The sequence below is a fragment of the Chiloscyllium punctatum genome, chromosome 2 (genome assembly GCF_047496795.1).
Source record: "Chiloscyllium punctatum isolate Juve2018m chromosome 2, sChiPun1.3, whole genome shotgun sequence".
NCBI classification, from domain to species: Eukaryota; Metazoa; Chordata; class Chondrichthyes; order Orectolobiformes; family Hemiscylliidae; genus Chiloscyllium; species Chiloscyllium punctatum.
Window position 1 is genome coordinate 9,732,763 of NC_092740.1, and position 19,209 is coordinate 9,751,971.

Below are 19,209 nucleotides of genomic sequence, written 5' to 3' on the forward strand. Positions count from 1 at the left end.
GCTTCCAGTTCCTCAGGTTGGAGAGGCCAGGAACAGGGAGATAATGGACTTGAACATGTGGCTGGGGAACTGGTGCAAGAAGCAAAGATTTAAATTCTTGGATCACTGGGGTATGTTTTGTGGTAAGTATAAATTATACAAAAGAGACAGTTTGCACCTTAATAGGTTGTGGACCAGCATTCTGGCAGGCAGGTTTGCTACTGCAACACAGCTGCGTTTAAACTAAATAGTGGGGGGGCGGTGGGAGGGGGCAAACTGGAAGTTTAAGAAGGAAATTGAAGGGAAAGTTAGAACAAGGGAAGTCAAGAAAGACAACAGTATCAATGAAGCAGAAAATTCTAAAAGGGATCATGCCGTAAGGTTGAGTGAAATAGGGGTTGATAGGAAGGGTGAGAGCAGTAACAAATTAAAAATACGATATATGAATGCACGAAGTATTAGAAATAAGATGGATGAGCTTGAGGCTCTTTTGGAAATTGGCAGCTATGATATTGTGGGGATAACTGAGACGTGGCTTCAAGTGGACAGGGCCTGGGAAATGAATATTCAAGGCTATACGTGCTATTGTAAGGACAGACTGACGGGCAGAGGGGGTGGGATGGCCCTGTTGGTAAAGGATGATATTCAGTCCCTTGCGCGGGGGTATCTCGAATCAGGGGATGTAGAGTCAGTATGGATAGAGCTGTGAAATTCTAAGGGTAGAAAGACCCACAAAGACAGGCCCCCAAACAGTAGTATGGATGTAGGGTGTAAGTTGAATAAGGAGCTGAAATTGGCCTGTCACAAAGATGTTACTACAGTTGTTATAGGGGATTTCAACATGCAGATAGACTGGGAGAATCAGGATGGTATTGGACCTCAAGAAAGAGACTTTGTGGAGTGCCTCCGAGATGGATTCTTAGAGCAGCTGGTGCTGGAGCCTACCAGGGAGAAGGCAATTCTGGATCTGGTATTGTGCAATGAACCAGAATTGATCAGGGACTTCGAAGTGAAGGAGCCATTAGGAGGTAGTGACCATAATACAATAAGCTTCAATCTGCAATTTGAAAGGGAGAGGGTACAATCGGTAGTGACAATATTTCAGTTGAATGTAGAGAACTATGGAGCTATGAGGGAGGAGCTGGCCAAAGTTCAATGGTGCAATACCTTAGCAGGGATGACAGTGGAGGAACAATGGCAGATATTTCTGGGCATAATGCAGAAGATGCAGGATCAGTTCATTCCAAAAAGGAAGAAAGATCCTAGGAAGAGGCATGGGTGGCCATGGCTGATGAGGGAAGTTAAGAAACATATAAAGTTAAAAGAGAAAAAGTATAACATAGCAAAGAAGATGGGAAAACGGAGGACAGGGAAGCTTTTAAAGAACAACAGAGGATTACTAAGAAGGAAATATGCAGAGAAAAAATGAGGTACGAAGGTAAACTGCCCAAAAATATAAAGGAGGATAGTAAAAGCTTTTTTGGTATGTGAAAGGGAAAAAAATGGTTAAGACTAAAATTGGTCCCTTGAAGACAGAAACAGGGGAATATATTACGGGGAACAAAGAAATGGCAGAAGAGTTCACTGGGGAAGACACAAGCAATCTCCCAGAGGTAACAGTGGCTGAAGGACCTGAACTGAAGGGTATTCATATTTGCCAGGAATTGGAGTTGGAGAGACTGTTAGGTCTGAAGGTTGATAAGTCCCCAGGGCCTGATGGTCTACATCCCAGGGTACTGAAGAAGGTGGCTCTAGAAATCGTGGATGAGTTGGTGGTTATTTTCCAGAGTTTGATAGATTCAGGATCAGTTCCTGCAGATTGGAGGGTGCTTAATGTTGTACCACGTTTTAAGAAAGGAGCGAGAGAGAAAGCAGGAAGTTATCAACCAGTTAGTCAGACCTCAGTGGTAGGAAAGATGCTGGGGAGTCAATTATAAAGGATGAAATTACTACACATCTGGATAGTAATAACAGGATAGGTCAGAGTCAGCATGGATTTATGAAGGAGAAATCATGCTTGACTAAACTTCTGGAATGTTTGAGGATGTAACTCTGAAGATGGACGAGGGGGATCCAGTGGATGTAGTGTACCTGGACTTTCCGAAAGCCTTTGATAAAGTCCCACATAGGAGGTTAGTGAGCAAAATTAGGGCACGTGGTATTGGGGGCAAAGTACTGACTTGGATTGAAAGTTGGTTGGCTGACAGGAAACAAAGAGTAGTGATAAACGGCTCCCTTTTGGAATTGCAGGCAATGACCAGTGGGGTACCTCAGGGATCAGTGCTGGGACAGCAGCTTTTTACAATATATACTAATGATATAGAAGGTGTTATTAATAGTAACATTAGCAAATTTTCTGATGATACAAAGCTGGGTGGCAGGGTGAAATGTGAGGAGGATGTTAGGAGATTACAGGGTGACCTGGATAGGTTAGTTGAGTGGACAGATGCATGGCAGATGCAGTTTAATGTGGATAAATGTATGGTTATCCACTTTGGTGGCAAGAACAGGAAGGCAGATTACTACCTAAATGGAGTCAAGTTAGGTAAAGGGGCAGTACAAAGAGATCTGGGTGTTCTTGTACACCAGTCAATGAAGGTAAGCCTGCAGGTACAGCGGGTGATGAAGAAGGCTAATAGCATGCTGTTCATAACAAGAGGGATTGAGTATAGAAGCAAAGAGATTCTTCTGCAGCTGTATAGGGCCCTGGTGAGACCACACCTAGAGTATTGTGTGCCGTTCTGGTCTCCACATTTGAGGAAAGTCAATCTGGCTATTGAGGGAATGCAGCGTAGGTTCACGAGGTCAATTCCTGGCATGGAAGGAATACCTTACGCTGATAGACTGGAGCGACTGGGCTTGTATACCCTTGAGTTTAGAAGACTGAGAGGGGATCTGATTGAGACATATAAGATTTTTAAAGGATTGGACACTCTGGAGGCAGGAAACATGTTTCTGCTGATGGGTGAGTGCCGAACCAGAGGACACAGCTTAAAAATAAGGGGTAGGCCATTTAGGACAGAGATGAGGAGAAACTTCTTCACCCAGACAGTGGTGGGTGTGTGGAATGCTTTCCCCAGAGGGCAGTGGAGGCCCAGTCTCTGGATTCATTTAAGAAAGAGTTGGAGAGAGCTCTCAAGGATAGTGGAATCAAGGGTTATGGATACTGATTGAGGATGATCAGCCATGATCATAATGAATGGTGGTGCAGGCTCGAAGGGCAGAATGGCCTACTCCTGCACCTATTGTCTATTGTCTATTCTTTGCATCCTCTCCAAAGCCTCTGTATCTTTCCTGTTGTCGGGTGACCAGAACTGGACACAATATTCCAAGTGTGGTCTCACCAGGGACTTGTACAGCTGTAGCAAAATCTTACAGCTCTTAAACTCAATCCCCCTTGTTAATGAAAGCCGAAACACCATATGCTTTCTGAACAACCCTATCCACTTGGGTGGCAACTTTGAGGGATCTATGTACTTGCACACCCAGATCCCTCTGTTCCTCAACACTGTAAAGAATCCTGTCTTTAATCCTATAATCAGCATTCGATTTTGACCTTCCAAAATACATCACTTCACATTTATCCAGGTTGAACTCCATCTGCTATTTCTCAGCCCAGATCTGCATCCTGTCTATGTCACGCTGCAGCCTGCAATAACCCTCAATACTATCAACGGCACCTCTAAACTTTATGTCATCTGCAAATTTACTAACCCACCCCTCAACCTCCTCATCCAAGTCATTTATAAAAACTACAAAGAACAGACCCCTGCAGGACCCCACTCATCATTGTCTTCCAGGCAGAATACTTTCCATCTACAACCACTCTCTGCCTTCTGTTAGCCAATCAATTCTGACTCTAGATAGCCAAATCTCCCTCTATCCCATACTTCCTGACATTTTGAATGAGCCTACTATGGGGAACCTTTTCAAATGCCTTGCTGAAGTCCATATACACCATATCAACTGCTTGACCTTCATCGACCTGTCTTGTCACCTCCTCAAATAACGTGTTCTTCTCCACAATCTCATTCTTAATGATGGACTGTAAAATCTTTCAAATAACCGAGGTCAGGCTAAACAGCCTATCGAATCCCATCTTCTGCCTCCCTCTCCTGAACAAAACCATTCTGTCTGCTTTTGATCCGTCTCCACCTCTAAAGTGTAGATGAATTCTGCCCCTCAGAATTGCTTCCATAGTTTCCCTACCACCGAGGTTAGACTGACTGGCCTGTAGATACCTGGTTAATCCCTTGCTCACTTCTTGAATCATGGTACCACATTGGCTTTCCTCCTGTCTTCTGGCACCTCTCCATCTGCAGATCTAAGCTCCAACTGTATAACCTGAAGTCTTATCTTTAAGCTTTTCTACAAAGATAAGCAGATTATAATTATCAAAACCTATTGTCTCATTAATTCCATATCAGACATAAATTTCAAAGTGTTGAAGAGCTGATAGCAATGTTTCCTTTTCCATCGTTAAGCAATGTGAACCAACCAGGTAAGAATAACAAATTTCCATCCCGAGAGTTTATGGTCATCATGAGATTCTTAATTCCAGATTTTAAAAAAATGAAACTCTACTATGGAGGGCTTTGAACTCCATTACCCCAGAAAATGACCTGGATCTCTAGATTTATAGCCTCCTGATAAGACAACTCCACCATTGCATCCCCAGTATGAACAGTCACTTGTTTTGAGTGAACCACACAGATTCTTCACTTTTCAGTACAATACTGAGCAATGACCTTGTTCCCATCTTTCTTCACTGCTTCACTGCAGGATTTTTGTAGCAATAATCTTCCCTCATGGAATCTCCTAGTAAACCACTCCAACCTCATACAATTCATGTCAATCTTTTTTTGAAGCTTTTCCAATGTCGTTGGGTTTAGTTGCCTCTGGCTTCAGCACTGTAACCTATTGGGCCGTAAGGGAGGGAGGATTGCTGGGTTGTCACGGGGAGTCAGTATTCTGGTCTTGGTGAGCTCAGTGATCTTGAAATTGAGCTTATGTCCTGTTCAATATGTAGGACATTGTTGTGGTGCAGTGGGGAGTGTCCCCACTTCAAGAAGCTCTGGGTTCAAGTCACATTTTGCCTTCAGCCAACTCAGGACTCTACCAGAGATTGTCATCATTAATGGATCCTAATTCGCTAGATGGATCTTTAAGAGAAGGTTGGGAGTCAATTATAACACTTTATTACATCGGAGATGTTGTGACAACATACACCTTAAACTGCTGTCAATCATTACATACTTCATCAGCATATGATGGGTCAGCCCCATGACTTGTTAGACAGTCTGAAGCAGCAAAATCGAAGTCAGATTGACAATAAACATCACATCCCAGTAAATCAAAATATTCCCTTCACAAAAAAACACATATTATTCTTTCACATACACACTGATCCTGTGTGTGCCTGCTATTTTTGCATCAAAGAGAAGAACATAACAAAGGGATAATTGAACAGAGATATTTCAAATCATACAATCTTTAGATAGAGTGGATAGAATGTTTCCCCTTGAATTTCACAATTGGAGATATCAGAACAACTGAGGTCAAATGGATCTGGGCCAAAGGGAAGGCTGAGGGAAGATTTGATTGAGATGTTCAAACTCATGAAGGGTCAGGATAGTGTAGATAGAGAGAGACTGTACCCACTCATGAAGGGTCAGGATAGTGTCCATAGAGAGACCGTACCCACTCATGAAGGGTCAGGATAGTGTAGATAGAGAGAGACCGTACCCACTCATGAAGGGATCAAGAACTAGAGGGCACAGTGGGATGGCAGTTTATAAAATATTATTGTTCATCCAGAATATAGATTCAAAAGTGGAGTGAAAAGAGATTTTAGGTTTCAGTTCCGTGAAAGTGACTTGTTCATTTGAAACAAAGGGTCAGAATGTGATCTGGAACATTGAAGTAAAGACACTGAGAAAATATCCTGGAGATAAGTGACCTGGAGAGTTCATTGCTGAATATTTACCAAGGTGAGTTTTACAGTCAATACAAACAGATTTTTCAGTACCACCAGTCAGCTGAGTTCAGAAGTGCAGAAGTCAGAAGAGTAGTTGTTTTAAAAAATTCCGAAAGTCTCCAGGTTGAGTTGTAATAAAATCTCCAGATTATCAACATTGAAAATAAGTCTGAAACTGTTTCAATACTCAAAGGAGGAGGGAGAGAAAGAGTCAATGAGTTAGTTTATGTTAATGCATTTCATAGAGAGACAGAGAGAATCCTATCTGGTGAAAATGCTGAGATTCAGTTGAGTGAGACATCCTTTAGTGAAGCTTACTGAAGTCAATGTAGACGACATCAACTGTATTATTCTCATCTTCATACCTCGTCACCTCCTCTAAAATTCCATCAAATCCAACTCAATCAAATTCCTTTACAAATTCATGCTAAATATCCTGGATTAACCTTTGTCTCTCCAAGTAATGATTCATTCTATCCCTCAGAATTGTTTCCAATATTTTCCCCACCATTGATATAGGCCTCACTGGCTTGTACTCTCCTGGTTTATCACTACCACCCTTGAACAATAGGGTAACAGGTAAAGGGATGATTGGCAAGTGAAATAACAAGGGTTCAGAGACACTGTCCTCCTGTTAGAGTGAAGGGTAAGGCCAGTAAGATGAGGGAACAATGGATGAGTAAATATATTGAGGCTCTGGTTAAGAATATGAAAGATTCATGTATTAGGTGTAGACAACTGGGATCAAGTGAATCTCTTGAAGAGTGTAAGGGCTATCGGGGCATTCTTATGAGGGATATCGGGAGGGCAAAAAGTGGACATCAGATAACCTCAGCAGATAAGGCTGAGGGTAAGCCAAAGATATTCTACAAAGTCATTAGAAGCCAGAGAGCAACCAGGAAGGGAATAGGGCCTCTTCAAGATCAATGAGGTCATCTATGTGTGGAACCAGAGGAGAGGGGGAGATATCCGAAACAAATATTTTGCATCAGTTTTTACTGTGGAGAAAGAAATTGACGCAAGGGAACTTGGGCAAATAAATATTAATGTCTTGAATTCAACTCACTTTACTGAAGAGGAAGTGTTGGAGGTCTTGAAAAACATAAAAGTGGCTTTGTGCAGGGAAATCATGTGTCACAAACTTGACTGAGCTTTTTGAAAATGTTACCAAAAGACCAGTGAGGGCAGAGGGGGAGATATTGTTTACATGAACTTGTGTAAAGCTGTTGTCAAAGTTCCACATGGTGGACTAATTAGTGAAGTTAGGTGGCATGGGATTCAGGGAGAGAATGCCAGTTGGTTACAAAATTTGCTTGATGGTAAGAGACAGAGTGTCGTGATGGGGGTTTGTTTTTACATTGTACCATGTGACCTCATTTGGAACATTCTAATATATCATCCATCTTATGTCAGTGATTAATCCTTCATCAATGTTGCAACACCCCCTCCTCTTTGACATTCCCCCTACCCCTACATGTCTCATCTCACAGTTCGATAGCCCAGAACATTGTACTGTCAATCCTGTCACACCCTCAACCATGTCTCTGTGGTAACAACAATATCTCATCCCCACTCATTAATCAACACCTTCAGCTCGTCTGCCTTACTCACAAGTAAATGCCATCCAGCCATGCCACACTCCCTTATGCCCTCACTTGACGATATTCACACTGCCTTCTAGATTTACTTGCATTGCCTTCTCATCGTCCGTTAGCTCAGTTGGCTGGACAGTTGGTCTGTGATGTGGAGTGGTGCCAACAAGGGATGTGTAATTCCCATATTGTCTGCGGTGACCATGAAGTTCCAATCTTCTCAACTTTGCCCCTTGTCTGAGGCAGAGTGACCCTCAGGTTAAATCATTACCAGTCATAACTTCCTTTAACGAGACAGGAGTTCTCTCACACAATGATGAGTTTACTGTTTTACTTCAGTTAACTTTTTTCCATCTTCATGTCTCTCTGTATCCACCTCCACACCCCCCCAACCCTCACTCCCACAATGCTTCCACTGCATCCCCCATCCCTCTGCTATGACTGATGAATGAGTCAGGTTGCTGAAGGCTGGCTGGGTAATAGAGTAGAAAGTGATGGGAAATAGAAAAGGTTCTGCAGGGAGGGCCCTGAGTCCTGCTCTTCAGATCACTCTGGGTCTCCTGGAACAATGGAGAGTTCAGATAACTCTCAGGTACCAAACCCTCTCTTCAACCAACAGCAACAACCCCCCACCAGTCTAATCTCAGCATTAGATTACTTACAGTGTGGAAACAGGCCCTTCAGCCCAACAAGTCCACACCGCCCCGCCGAAGCGTAACCCACATCTACATCTACATCTACATCTACATCCACATCCACATCCACATCCACATCCACCCCTTACCTAACACTACGGACAATTTAGCATGGCCAGTTCACCTGACCTGCACATCTTTGGACTGTGGGAGGAAACCGGAGCACCCGGAGGAAACCCACGCAGACACAGGGAGAACGTGCAAACTCCACACAGTCAGTCGCCTGAGGCGGGAATTGAACCCGGATCTCCGGCGCTGTGAGGCAGCAGTGCTAACCACTGTGCCACCGTGCCGCCCACATTTACAAACCACCCGAAGCCCTCTGTTGTATCCAGCCCAGAGCTCATTCCACTCTGTCACTAGTCTGTTCAGAAACCACAATTGTATCATATTATATCTTTTCTCACTAAATAACAGATTCAGTGCTTTACCTCACTGTTTGGTGTCTGTGCTGTGTTCATATCCTCTCTCTCTCTCTCCCCTCACAGCGGATTCTGCTAATGGTTGGTCAATAACAATCGCGGATGGAGTGAGGGCTGAGGAAGGAGACTCCGCTGTCTTACCCTGCAGCTTCACCCATCCTGACACTAACCTCACACTCACTGGCTCCATCTTATGGTTCAAGGGGAAATCACGGGCTTTAATCTTTAAGTGTACATATCCTGGTTCAGACCATTCCCAGGGTGAGCTGTGTGAGAATGTGAGACAGTGGGACGGTGGGAATCGATTCAGATTCGTGGGGAATCTCAGCAACAAAGATGCCTCAATAATGATGGAGGGACTGAGCCAGGAGGATGCTGGTTCCTATTGGTGTCGTGTGGAACTCAATATTGACAACGTTGGATCTGGAAAAGGAACACGCCTGAAAGTGGAAGGTGAGGAAGAATGTTCTGATGTGTCACTGCCCTGACAGCTCAATGGGGACAGGCTCCACCTGGTCTGGGAGCTCTTGGGTTGGCTCCTTCTCCTGGGCTCTTCCAGTTGGTCTAAGACAGGAGGCAGTGAGAAGGACAGAGACAGAGAGGCACAAAGAGAGAGAGAGAGAGAGAGAGAGAGGCATGACTGGGATTTAGAGACCATTCCATGACTATCTTTGAAACCTCCCTCAGTCACCTTCATTCATTATCACATTCAAACTGGCTTCACTGCTCTGGGATGGGGAACAGAGAAAACATCACTGACAATCCAAGCTCCAAGATCTGCACCAATGACGGTCCAGCTTTATCAGCATTGGGTGAGGACAAGAGAGACCAGGTATCTCCTGAAACCTCATTGGATGAGCTCATCTCAGGGTGAAGGAACCCTCAGCTCACATTAGTCGAGAACCTCACTGTTGCTATCCTCCCCCTCTATTGGCTGAGGAGAAAATGGGGGGAGCTGTCCTTGACAGAGGCTAATATCCTGGAGATTGTGGCAGATTGTGAAATTTGAATTTGAAAATATCTAGAAATAAAAACTAGTCTAATAATGACTGTGTAATTGTCACCATTCAAAAACAATCTGGGATAATCATGTCCTTTTGGGAGGGAAATCTGCTATCCTTACCCGATCTGACCTACATGTGACTCCATACCCACAGTTATGTGTTTGACTCTTAACTGCCCCTCGGTTGTGGATAAGGAGTGAACCCAGGAGTGCAAATGAAACTGTGGCTGCAAGAGCAGGTCACAGGCTAAGAATCCTTTGAATTAACACACCTCCTGACTCCAAAGCCGATTGGCCAGTCAGGAGTGTGATGAAATACTTCCCACTTGCCTGGAACAGTGCAGGAAAATATATCACTGCTCTGTCATTATTACTGGGTCAAAGTCCTGGAAATCCCACCCTAACATCATTGTGGGAATAAAAATAAATATAAAATGCACTGCAGCAAGACAGCAACATTTCCTCCACCAGCACCTTCCAAAGTAGGGACCTTGAAGAGCTCAGTGAACAATGACATCAGATATAGGCCATCCTGACTTGGAACTATCTTTTCATTGTCCAAGGGGATGTGGGTGCACAGTCAGCCTTTATTGGCCAGCCCTGGAGAAGGAATGGTGAGCTGCCTTCTTGAACTGCTGTATTCCCTCAGCTGCAGAGACATACACGATATGGTTGGGAAAGGATTTCCAAGGCTTTGTCCCAGTGACACTGAAGGAATGATGAAATATTCCCAAGTCAGGATGGTGAGTGTCTTGGAGGGAAGCTTGTCGGTGGAGATGTTCTCCTGTATCCCATGTTCATCAGTGAACAACCATCCCCACTTCTGACCTTATGGTGGAGGGAGGGTCATTGATGATGCAGCTAAAGATGGTTAGACCAAGGACACACTAACCTGAGGAACTCCTGTTGAGATGTGCTCTGGAGCTGAGATGACTGATCTCCAAGAACAACAACCAGCTTCCTCTGTGCCAGGTCTGACTGAAACCCATGGAGGTTTCCCCCCTCGGCTTCCCACTGGATTCAGTTTTGCTCAGGTTCCTTGATGCTACACTCGCTCAAATACAGCCTTGATGTTAACAACAGGCACATTCGCCTGTACCTGTCTTTTTGTTTTTTCTGTTGTTTCCCTATTATTTACTATCTATGCTACTTAACTCTGTGATCTGCCTGTACTGCTCACAAGACAAAGCTTTTTGCCGTGCCTCGGTACATGCGACAATAAATTCAATTCAATTCAATTCGATTCGATTCAATTCGATTCGATTCAATTCAATTCAATTCAGTTCAGTCACTGACAGCTTCCAGCAGTTTAATTGGCCAAATTGAAAATATGTAACATTTCACTGCAAACGAGATACCTCAGTTGTTTTGAGCATGATTTGAATCTAAACAATCAGATTAAATTATCCCCTAGAATACTAAAACCCAATCGAGTTTGAATTTCTTGTTTTTGCCAACATCAAACTAATGAGACAATCTGATGTTTGGGGTATAAAAAAAAAGCAGATATTTTCAAAGTTAGACAGAGAGTAACTGCCATTGAGAGACTGCTGTACAAAACACTCTCAATCAAAGGGACCTTCTTCATATGAAACATCTTTGCAGTGAAAGACAGAAGTCAACGTGGGAGATCTTCAGCTGAATGAAGAAACACACTGACAATAACAGCCACTGTGTGGTTTTGTAATGAAGCTGATGTAATTTTAATACAGGTGGTTATTGGAACAGTATATTGTTATAGAGTTCGAGGCAGATATCAAGCAATTAATGGAAATTTAAAAATCACACAACACCAGGTTATAGGCCAACAGGTTTAAATTGGAAGCACACGAGCTTTCGGAGCGACGCTCCTTCATCAGGTGATTGTGGAGGGCTTGATCATTACACAGAATTTATCGCAAAAATTTGCAGTGTGATGTAACTGAAATCATACATTGAAAAATTGATTGTCTGTTAAGCTTTTCATCTGTTAGAATACAGTGGTAGTTTCACCTCTTTCATGTGCAAATGACAAAACCCTTTTTACAGTTGCATTCTCGGGTTTGCTGTTAACAGTCGTGATACCTAGACAATATGTTGAAGGTGTTAGCCCCCTGTGTTCTCTGTCTATGACCTGATGTTTAGATTGATTCTAATCTAAAAAGTGAGATAACAGAGTTTTACATAAATTCATGCAGTTTTTGAGCTCAGAGTTCTACATGAATGCATGCAGTTTTTGAGCAAAGTGCAATGTAACTCTGCAAGTACAAATTCACCCCACAAAATATATGTGTGCATGTGGGTCTTTGTCTGTCTGTGTGTGTGTCTGTTTGGGGTGGGGGTTGTGAGTGTGAGAAACTGTGTGTGTGTGTATGTGTGAAATCAGTTAAGGGAAAGGAGGCTGAGAGTTGGAAATAGTTGTTGTTTAATGTTCACTTTGAGATTTAAAGAATAGTTTGATTTTTTTGTTTAAGTCGTGCAATTTGGGAGTTCTCTCTCACTCAGACTTTAACAGATTACGATGTGAGGTGAGCTTTTCTGGGTGTTTGGTTTAATTAGCAGAGGGGTTCACCACCATGTCGTTTCAGTTTGGGGGCTCATCTGCGATTTGGACGGGTTTAGACAGATCCAGTCTGAGATTTGGAAAGATTTGGGTACAAAAGATCCCAGCAGATTTAAACACTTGCCGATTAGTGTCCGAGATTTTTAAAGAAAATGTAGGTGAGAGAATTGATTTATTTTCTGTTATTTGTGGTTGGTTAAATTAAAAGTGAGAGAAATGGCTCTTAAAATTGCTGAAGACGTTCTGTGGTTTGAAAATAGTTCCAAATTTGCCAAGAAAGTTTAGAAAGACAGCAGAAGGCCATACTTTTAGAATGAGCATTGAGGTTAGAACATAGAACATAAAACATAGAACAATACAACATAGAACAGCCCTCGATGTTGTGCCAACCTGTGAACTATTCTCAGTTCATCCCCCTACACTTTCCCATCATCATCCATGTCCTTATCAAGGGATTGTTTAAATCTCCCTTAGAATTGGATCTAACCAGGGACATGGGAAAGCTGAAATTGTAAGGGAGTTAGTCAAGCACTTTGGTGGGTCAGAGAAACAGAGAAGTGCAGGAGAGTTAGAAAAATTTAGTTTACAATTGAGGAAAATGGAGTTACAAGATAAAGAAAAGGAAAGAAGAGCCATGAGAGAAGAAAAGAAGAAAGAGAGAGAGAGAGATAAAGAGAGATAGAATAAATGGAGGGAAAGAGACAGAGAGAGAGAAAAAGAGAAGAAAGGAAGAGAGAAGAAAGAGAAAAGAAAAAGAAAGAGAGAGAGACAGTGAAAAAGAGAGAGAATGTTGTTAGCAGAGCAAAGAGAGAGCAAAGAAAGAGAAAGAGAAAGGGAGAGAGAATTTCAACTTCGAAGTTGTGAATTCGTCAGGAAAGCCAAGTTAACAGGAAGGAGATGAAGAGTGAAGGTCGTGATATGTACAAAAACGTCAAAGCTCTGCTGCATTTTGATGAGAAAGATGTTGAAGCCTTTTTTATTTCATTAGACAATTTGGCTCGGCACAGGGAGTGGTCAGGGAACCTCTGTGTAATGCTCGTTCGGAATAAGCTGGTCGACTGAGCTAGTGAGGTATTTGCAGTGCTGTCAGATGAGGGGTCAAGAGATTATGACAATGTCAAACATGCTATTTTGAGTGCTTCTGAATTGGTACCAGAAATGTATAGACAGTGGTTCAGAAATATAAAGAAGGAATCAAGTCAGACTTGTATTGAGTTTGAAAGAATCAATCAGTCATTTTGACAGATGGGTATGTGCTTTAAAGATCGATAGGACCTTTGAGGCTCGAGGAGAGGTTATTCTGCTGACGAGTTTAAAAACTCACATCACTCAACTTCCACCAGATTGTGTTGCTGGTCGTATGACAGGAAATGTTCCATGGAGCACATGAACTACCAGTAGGAGGTCACCTCAGTGTAAGGAAGACTCAGATTAAGGTACAAAAGCAGTTGTATTGGCCTGGGATGCACAAAGATGTTGTTAACTTTTGCCGGAGCATGAAGACAAAATGGGTGGTAGAGAAGTTATTAGCTTTCTTCACTTGGTATGAGCTCCTCAGAGAGATTCAGTCAGACCATTGTCTAATTATATTGCTCAGCTGTTTAAAGAAGTCATGGATAGATTAGGCATACAGCACATTAAACCAAGTGCAGATCATCCTGAAACTCAGGGAGCTTTGGAAAGGTGGCATCAGACCCTGAAGACCATGTTAAGAGTGTGCTGTCAGGATTACCTGAATGATTGGGATGAAGGTATCCCATTCATATTGTTTGCCATTAGAGATGACTTAAATCAATCTACTCAGTTCACTCCCTTTGAGTTAATATTCAGACATGAAGTGAGAGGTACTTTGAAATTAATTAAAGAGAAATTGACAGGACTGAAGTCGGAGGTCAACTGGAACAAAGAACCAGTTGAAATGATTGTTGCAGCAGTACAAGGACATTTGCAGGAATAAGATGGAGAGGCCTGATCCTCTTGTGCATGAGGTAGAAGTAGGAAATGCTGTTCCAATAAAACAACACACTTACAGGCTTAATCCTTTCAATGCCACATAGGTCCAGAAGGAAGTGGATGCAATGCTCAGTGAAGCTATCATCGAACTGAGTCAAAGCAAGTGGAGTTCGATGATCGTGTTAGTTGCCAAACCTGACGGGATTCAACAATTTTGCGTGGAACATTGGAAGGTTAAGGCAGTTACAAAATCAAACTCAGATCAATACTAAAATTGGAGGACTGTAAAGAAAAATTTGGACAAGCCCCTTACATCACAAAGTTGGACTTACTGTTTGGGCATTGTCATCCCTTTATCAGAGAAAGTGAAATAAATTTCTGTGTTTGTCACCCCAAAAGGGTTATGTCAATTCAAAGTGCTGCCCTTTTGAATGAAGAACACACCAGCCACATTTAAAAGGCTCGTGAACAGAGGTGTGGCTGTGTTAACAAACTGTGCAGTATATCTGGATGATGCAGTGATTTTTAGTGAGTCATGGAAGATCACATGGTACAGTTGGCACACAGCTCTTTGAATGATTAAGAGAAGCAAAGTGGTAATAAAATTGAAGAAAACACAATTTGTGAAGGCAGAGGAGACATTATTGGGACAATATATCGGGCATGAAATGTTGACCCTCAGGAATGCAAAGACAAAGACCATCGAGGAATTTCCACAAACAACCTCAAAGAAAGAAGTGCTTTGATTTTGGGGACTAAGTGGATTCTACTGGGAGTTTGTTCCAAATGTCAGCAGGGTAGTGACTTCACGCGCGGATTTCCTGAAGAAGACCACAACATTTCGGTGGATGGAACAAAGCCAGGAGGCACTTGACAATGTAAGAGTTGTATTAACTGTGGCACCAGTTTTAGCTGCACCAAATGTTGCAATCAAAGTTGCAATCGATGCCGAAAGAAGAAACACACTGACAATAACAGCCACTGTGTGGTTTTGTAACGAAGCTGATGTAACTTTAATACAGGTGGTTCTTGGAACAGTATATTGTTATAGAGTTGGAGACAGATAGCAAGCAGTTTAGGGAAAGGAGGCTAAGATTTGGAAATAGTTGTCGTTTAATATTCACTTTTCAAGTCAAAGAATGAATTGCTTTTTTTAATATAAAAGTGAATTTTGGGAGTTCTCTGTTCCTCATACTTTAACAGATGGCGATGCGAGGTGAGCTTTTCTGGGGTTTTGGTTTAATTAGCAGAAGGCTTCACCGCCGTCTCGTAACAGCAGCTTCACCTGGGCAATCAGGATGGACAATACATGTACATCATCTGGGCCAGCGATACCCATGATGGAATAAAACAAAAGTAGAAATTAATGAAACAAAGAACATCCTGAGGAAAAACCTAAAACATAGCTGCTGATGCTGCAAATCAGAAACAAAAATGGAAATTGTCAGAAAAGCTCAGCGGGTCTGGCAGCACCTGTGGAGAGAAATCAGAGTTAATGTTTCAGGCAGAGTGACCCTTCCTCAAGATGCTGAGGAGTTTGACAAGACAGATTCTGAGAGGATATTTGTTCTTGTGAACAGAAGTCAAACAGGGGAACAATTGCAAAATAACGGATTTTCTCTGTAAATTGAAATGAGGAAACATTTAATCTCTCAGCTTCTCTTTTAAGTTGATGAAGCAAAGAACCACATGGCTGATTATTCCCCTCCTCCTGCACCCAAATATCTTACTTAATGAAGAAAAGTTTAATCTGGACTCTGAGTTTAAATTAACCTGTGCTCATTTCAAAGTTCACAGGTTGGAGCTGGTGAATGGTTACATTAGGAATGACACCAGGGGGTTCTCCTTCACACAGAGTGTGGTCAATACTTTGAAGGTGTTTGCTGGACAGAGTGAGGGGGGAAGGCTGTAAAATCCTTGACCTCATTTAAAGAAAATTAACTTTGAGCAATGGGTGGAGGGTTCTGCATGAATGAATTCAGGAGGGTTCAATGGATCCAATCTGTTAGTACCTTCAGCAGGCACATGGCACCAGGTTACAGTCCAACAGGTTTATTTGAAATAACAAGGTTCAGAGTACTGCTCCTGCATCAGGTGAAGTCCTGGTGTAGTGTGACTTCTGACTTTGTCCACCTCAGTGCAACACTGACATCTCCACATCATGGAAATATCTTGTAATCAAGATTTGGAGATGCTGGTGTTGGACTGGGATGTACAAAGTTAAAAATCACACAACACCAGGTTATAGTCCAACAGGCTTATTTGGAAGCACTAGCTTTTGGAGCGCTGCTCCTTCATCCGGTGGTTGTGGAGCGTAAGATTGTAAGACACAGAATTTATAGCAAAGGTTTACAGTGTGATGTAACTGAAATTATATATTGAAAAAGACCTGGACTACTTGTTAAATCTCTCATCCATTAGATTGACCATGTTGGCTTCATTTTTTTAAATGAAAATCACAAAACTTTTTTTTAAATGTTCCATTCTCAAGTGAACTTTATCAATTGGTGTCTATCAGCCCAGAAAATGTATTGAAGGTGTGAGCTTCCCTGGGTGATACTGTCTGTGCCACAATGTTTAGACTGATTCTCATCTAAGAAAATGAATTTGTAGAATCTTACATGGATTTTTGAGCAAAGTAAAATGTTACTCTGCAAGTACAAATTCACCCCCACAAACCTATATGTGCATGTGTACGTGTGTGTGTGTGGGGGGGGGGGGGGGGGGGGGGGGGGGAGGTGGGGGTGCGGGGGTGGGGAAGGGGTGAGGGAGGTGGTTGTGAATGTCTGTGAGGAGTGTGTGCCTGTATGTGAGTGTAAGTATAAAGTCTGTGAGAGGGTGAATGTGTGAGTGTGGCAGTGAATGTGGTGAGCATATGAGTGAGGGTCTGCATCAGTGTGTGCATCCATCGGAGTGTGTGTGTGTGTGTGTGTGTGTGTGTGTGTATAGGAGTGTCTGTGTGTGTATAGGAGTGTCTGTGTGTGTGTGTATAGGAGTGTCTGTGTGTGTGAAGGAGTGTCTCTGTGTGTGTGTGTGTGAAGGAGTGTATGTTGTGTGTGTGTGTAGCGTGATGGGGTCATCTGTAGTGTGACATGAACCCAAGATCCTGGTTGAGGCCATCCCCATGGGTACCGAACTTGGCCAAGAGCCTCTGCTCGGCCACTTTTTTGTTGCTGCCTGTCCCGAAGTCCGCCTTGGAGGATGGTCACCTGAAAGTCCAAGGTTGAATGTCCCAGACTGCTGTATGTGGCAGGTACTCATGCAACTCAACCAACGTTGTCTATCCCATTCGCTGCAGGCAAGGATACCCTGAGGCATGCTACATTGGTGAGAGCAAGCAGAGGCTACAGCAACGGATGGATGGGCACCGTACAACAATCAACAGACAGGAGTGTTCCCCACACCCCCCCCCCCCCACCCCCCCCCCCCCCCCCCGCCCCTCAACAGTCAGAGAACACTTCAATGGTCCTGCACTCACAGACATACATATACACACACAAACACACACATGTGCGTACACACACACACACAAACACACACATGCGCGTGCCCACACACACTCAGACACTCCCAAATACACACTCCTCCAGACATACATACTGGCGCAGATGCTCTTTCATACGCTCACAAATACACTCCCACAATCACACATGCTCCATCTTACAGACTAAGACCCCTTTATACTCATACTCACACACATGCGCACACTCTTTCAAAGACACTCACAGCCACCCCCCAATAAACACACACACACAAACACATACACTTATACGTTTGTGGGGTGAATTTGTACTTTCAGAGTTTCATCATACTTTGCTCCAAAAACTGCATGAATCATGTAAGTTTCTATAAAGTCATTTTTTTAGATTAGAATCAGTCTAAACATTGTGGCACAGACAGTATCACCCAGGGGAGCTCACACCTTCAATACATTATCTGGGCTGACAAACACCAATTGTTAAAGTTCACTCGTGAATGTAACTTTTAAAAGAAAATTGTGATTTACATCTAAAAGAACTGAAACCAACATGGTCACTCTAACGGACGAGAGACTTAACAAACTATCCTGGTCTTTTTCAAAATATAATTTCAGTTATATCACACTATAAACATTTGCTGTCAATGCTGTGTCTTACAATCTTATACTCCACAATCACCTGATGAAGGAGCAGCATTCCGGAAGCTAGTGCTTCAAATTAAACCTGTCGGACTATAACCTGGTGATGTCTGATTCTTAATCTTGTAATCAAGGTTTTCAAATTGAGTGGCGAGGAGACATTTTGATCAGGGTGACTCTTCTTGGGGAATGTCCAGCACAGACCTGTTCGAGATATGAGTGGAGTCTTTAATTGTTCATTTTATTGTGAAGTTGAAAGGAATGTAACATATTGAAATAAGACCATCTGCACACTGACCTCACCCATTCTGATGTTTGTCCTTTCCTCAGCTGCTCAGGGAAATGTCTCAGTGGTGACTGGGACAGAGGGAGATTCAGTTACTTTACCCTGTATCTTCAGGAGCTGGGACTCCCACACCCTGATCACTGTTACCTGGATGAGGAAGGAGCCCTACCAACACATCGTTACATTTACAGCCCAATCACAGGGAAATTGGACAACTGGACACGGTGGAAATCGGTACGAGCTCATCGGGTACCCAGAGGAGGAAACGCCTCGACCAGGATAAACCAGCTGAGTGTGAGGGACAATCACACTTACCTGTGTCTGGTGGAGTACAGGTCAAGACGCAATCTTTTGTATCTGATCCAGAAAGAGACTCGGTTGCAGGTACACGGTAAGAAATCGTTCACACATTCTTCAGCCTGTAGAAGGTGCACAATGAGAGTGGAACAGATTCTGTGAATGTTTTGTGATTTGATTTTCTGCTGAAAGGACATGGAACTAAAACATTAACCCTGTTTCTCTCCATCGGTATTGTCTGCCCTGCTGAGTGTTTGCAGCATTTTGATGTTTATTTAAAATGTCCAGCATCTGTAGTGTTTTAGCTTTTGGTTTCAAATTTTTAAAAATATTTAATGTACTATGA

The 19,209-nt window shown here is 42.8% G+C and overlaps 1 protein-coding gene across 1 annotated transcript in view; it reads left to right on the top strand.

Moving 5' to 3' along the window:
• The window catches only part of LOC140493718 (uncharacterized), a 126,428-nt gene that overhangs the window by 62,666 nt on the left and 44,553 nt on the right, over window positions 1-19,209 (top strand). Inside the window, exons 2-3 of the mRNA XM_072592490.1 lie at window positions 14,991-15,041; window positions 18,611-18,957. Coding sequence (XP_072448591.1) covers window positions 14,991-15,041; window positions 18,611-18,957 — 398 coding nt within the window. The remainder of the gene's footprint in view (window positions 1-14,990; window positions 15,042-18,610; window positions 18,958-19,209) is intronic.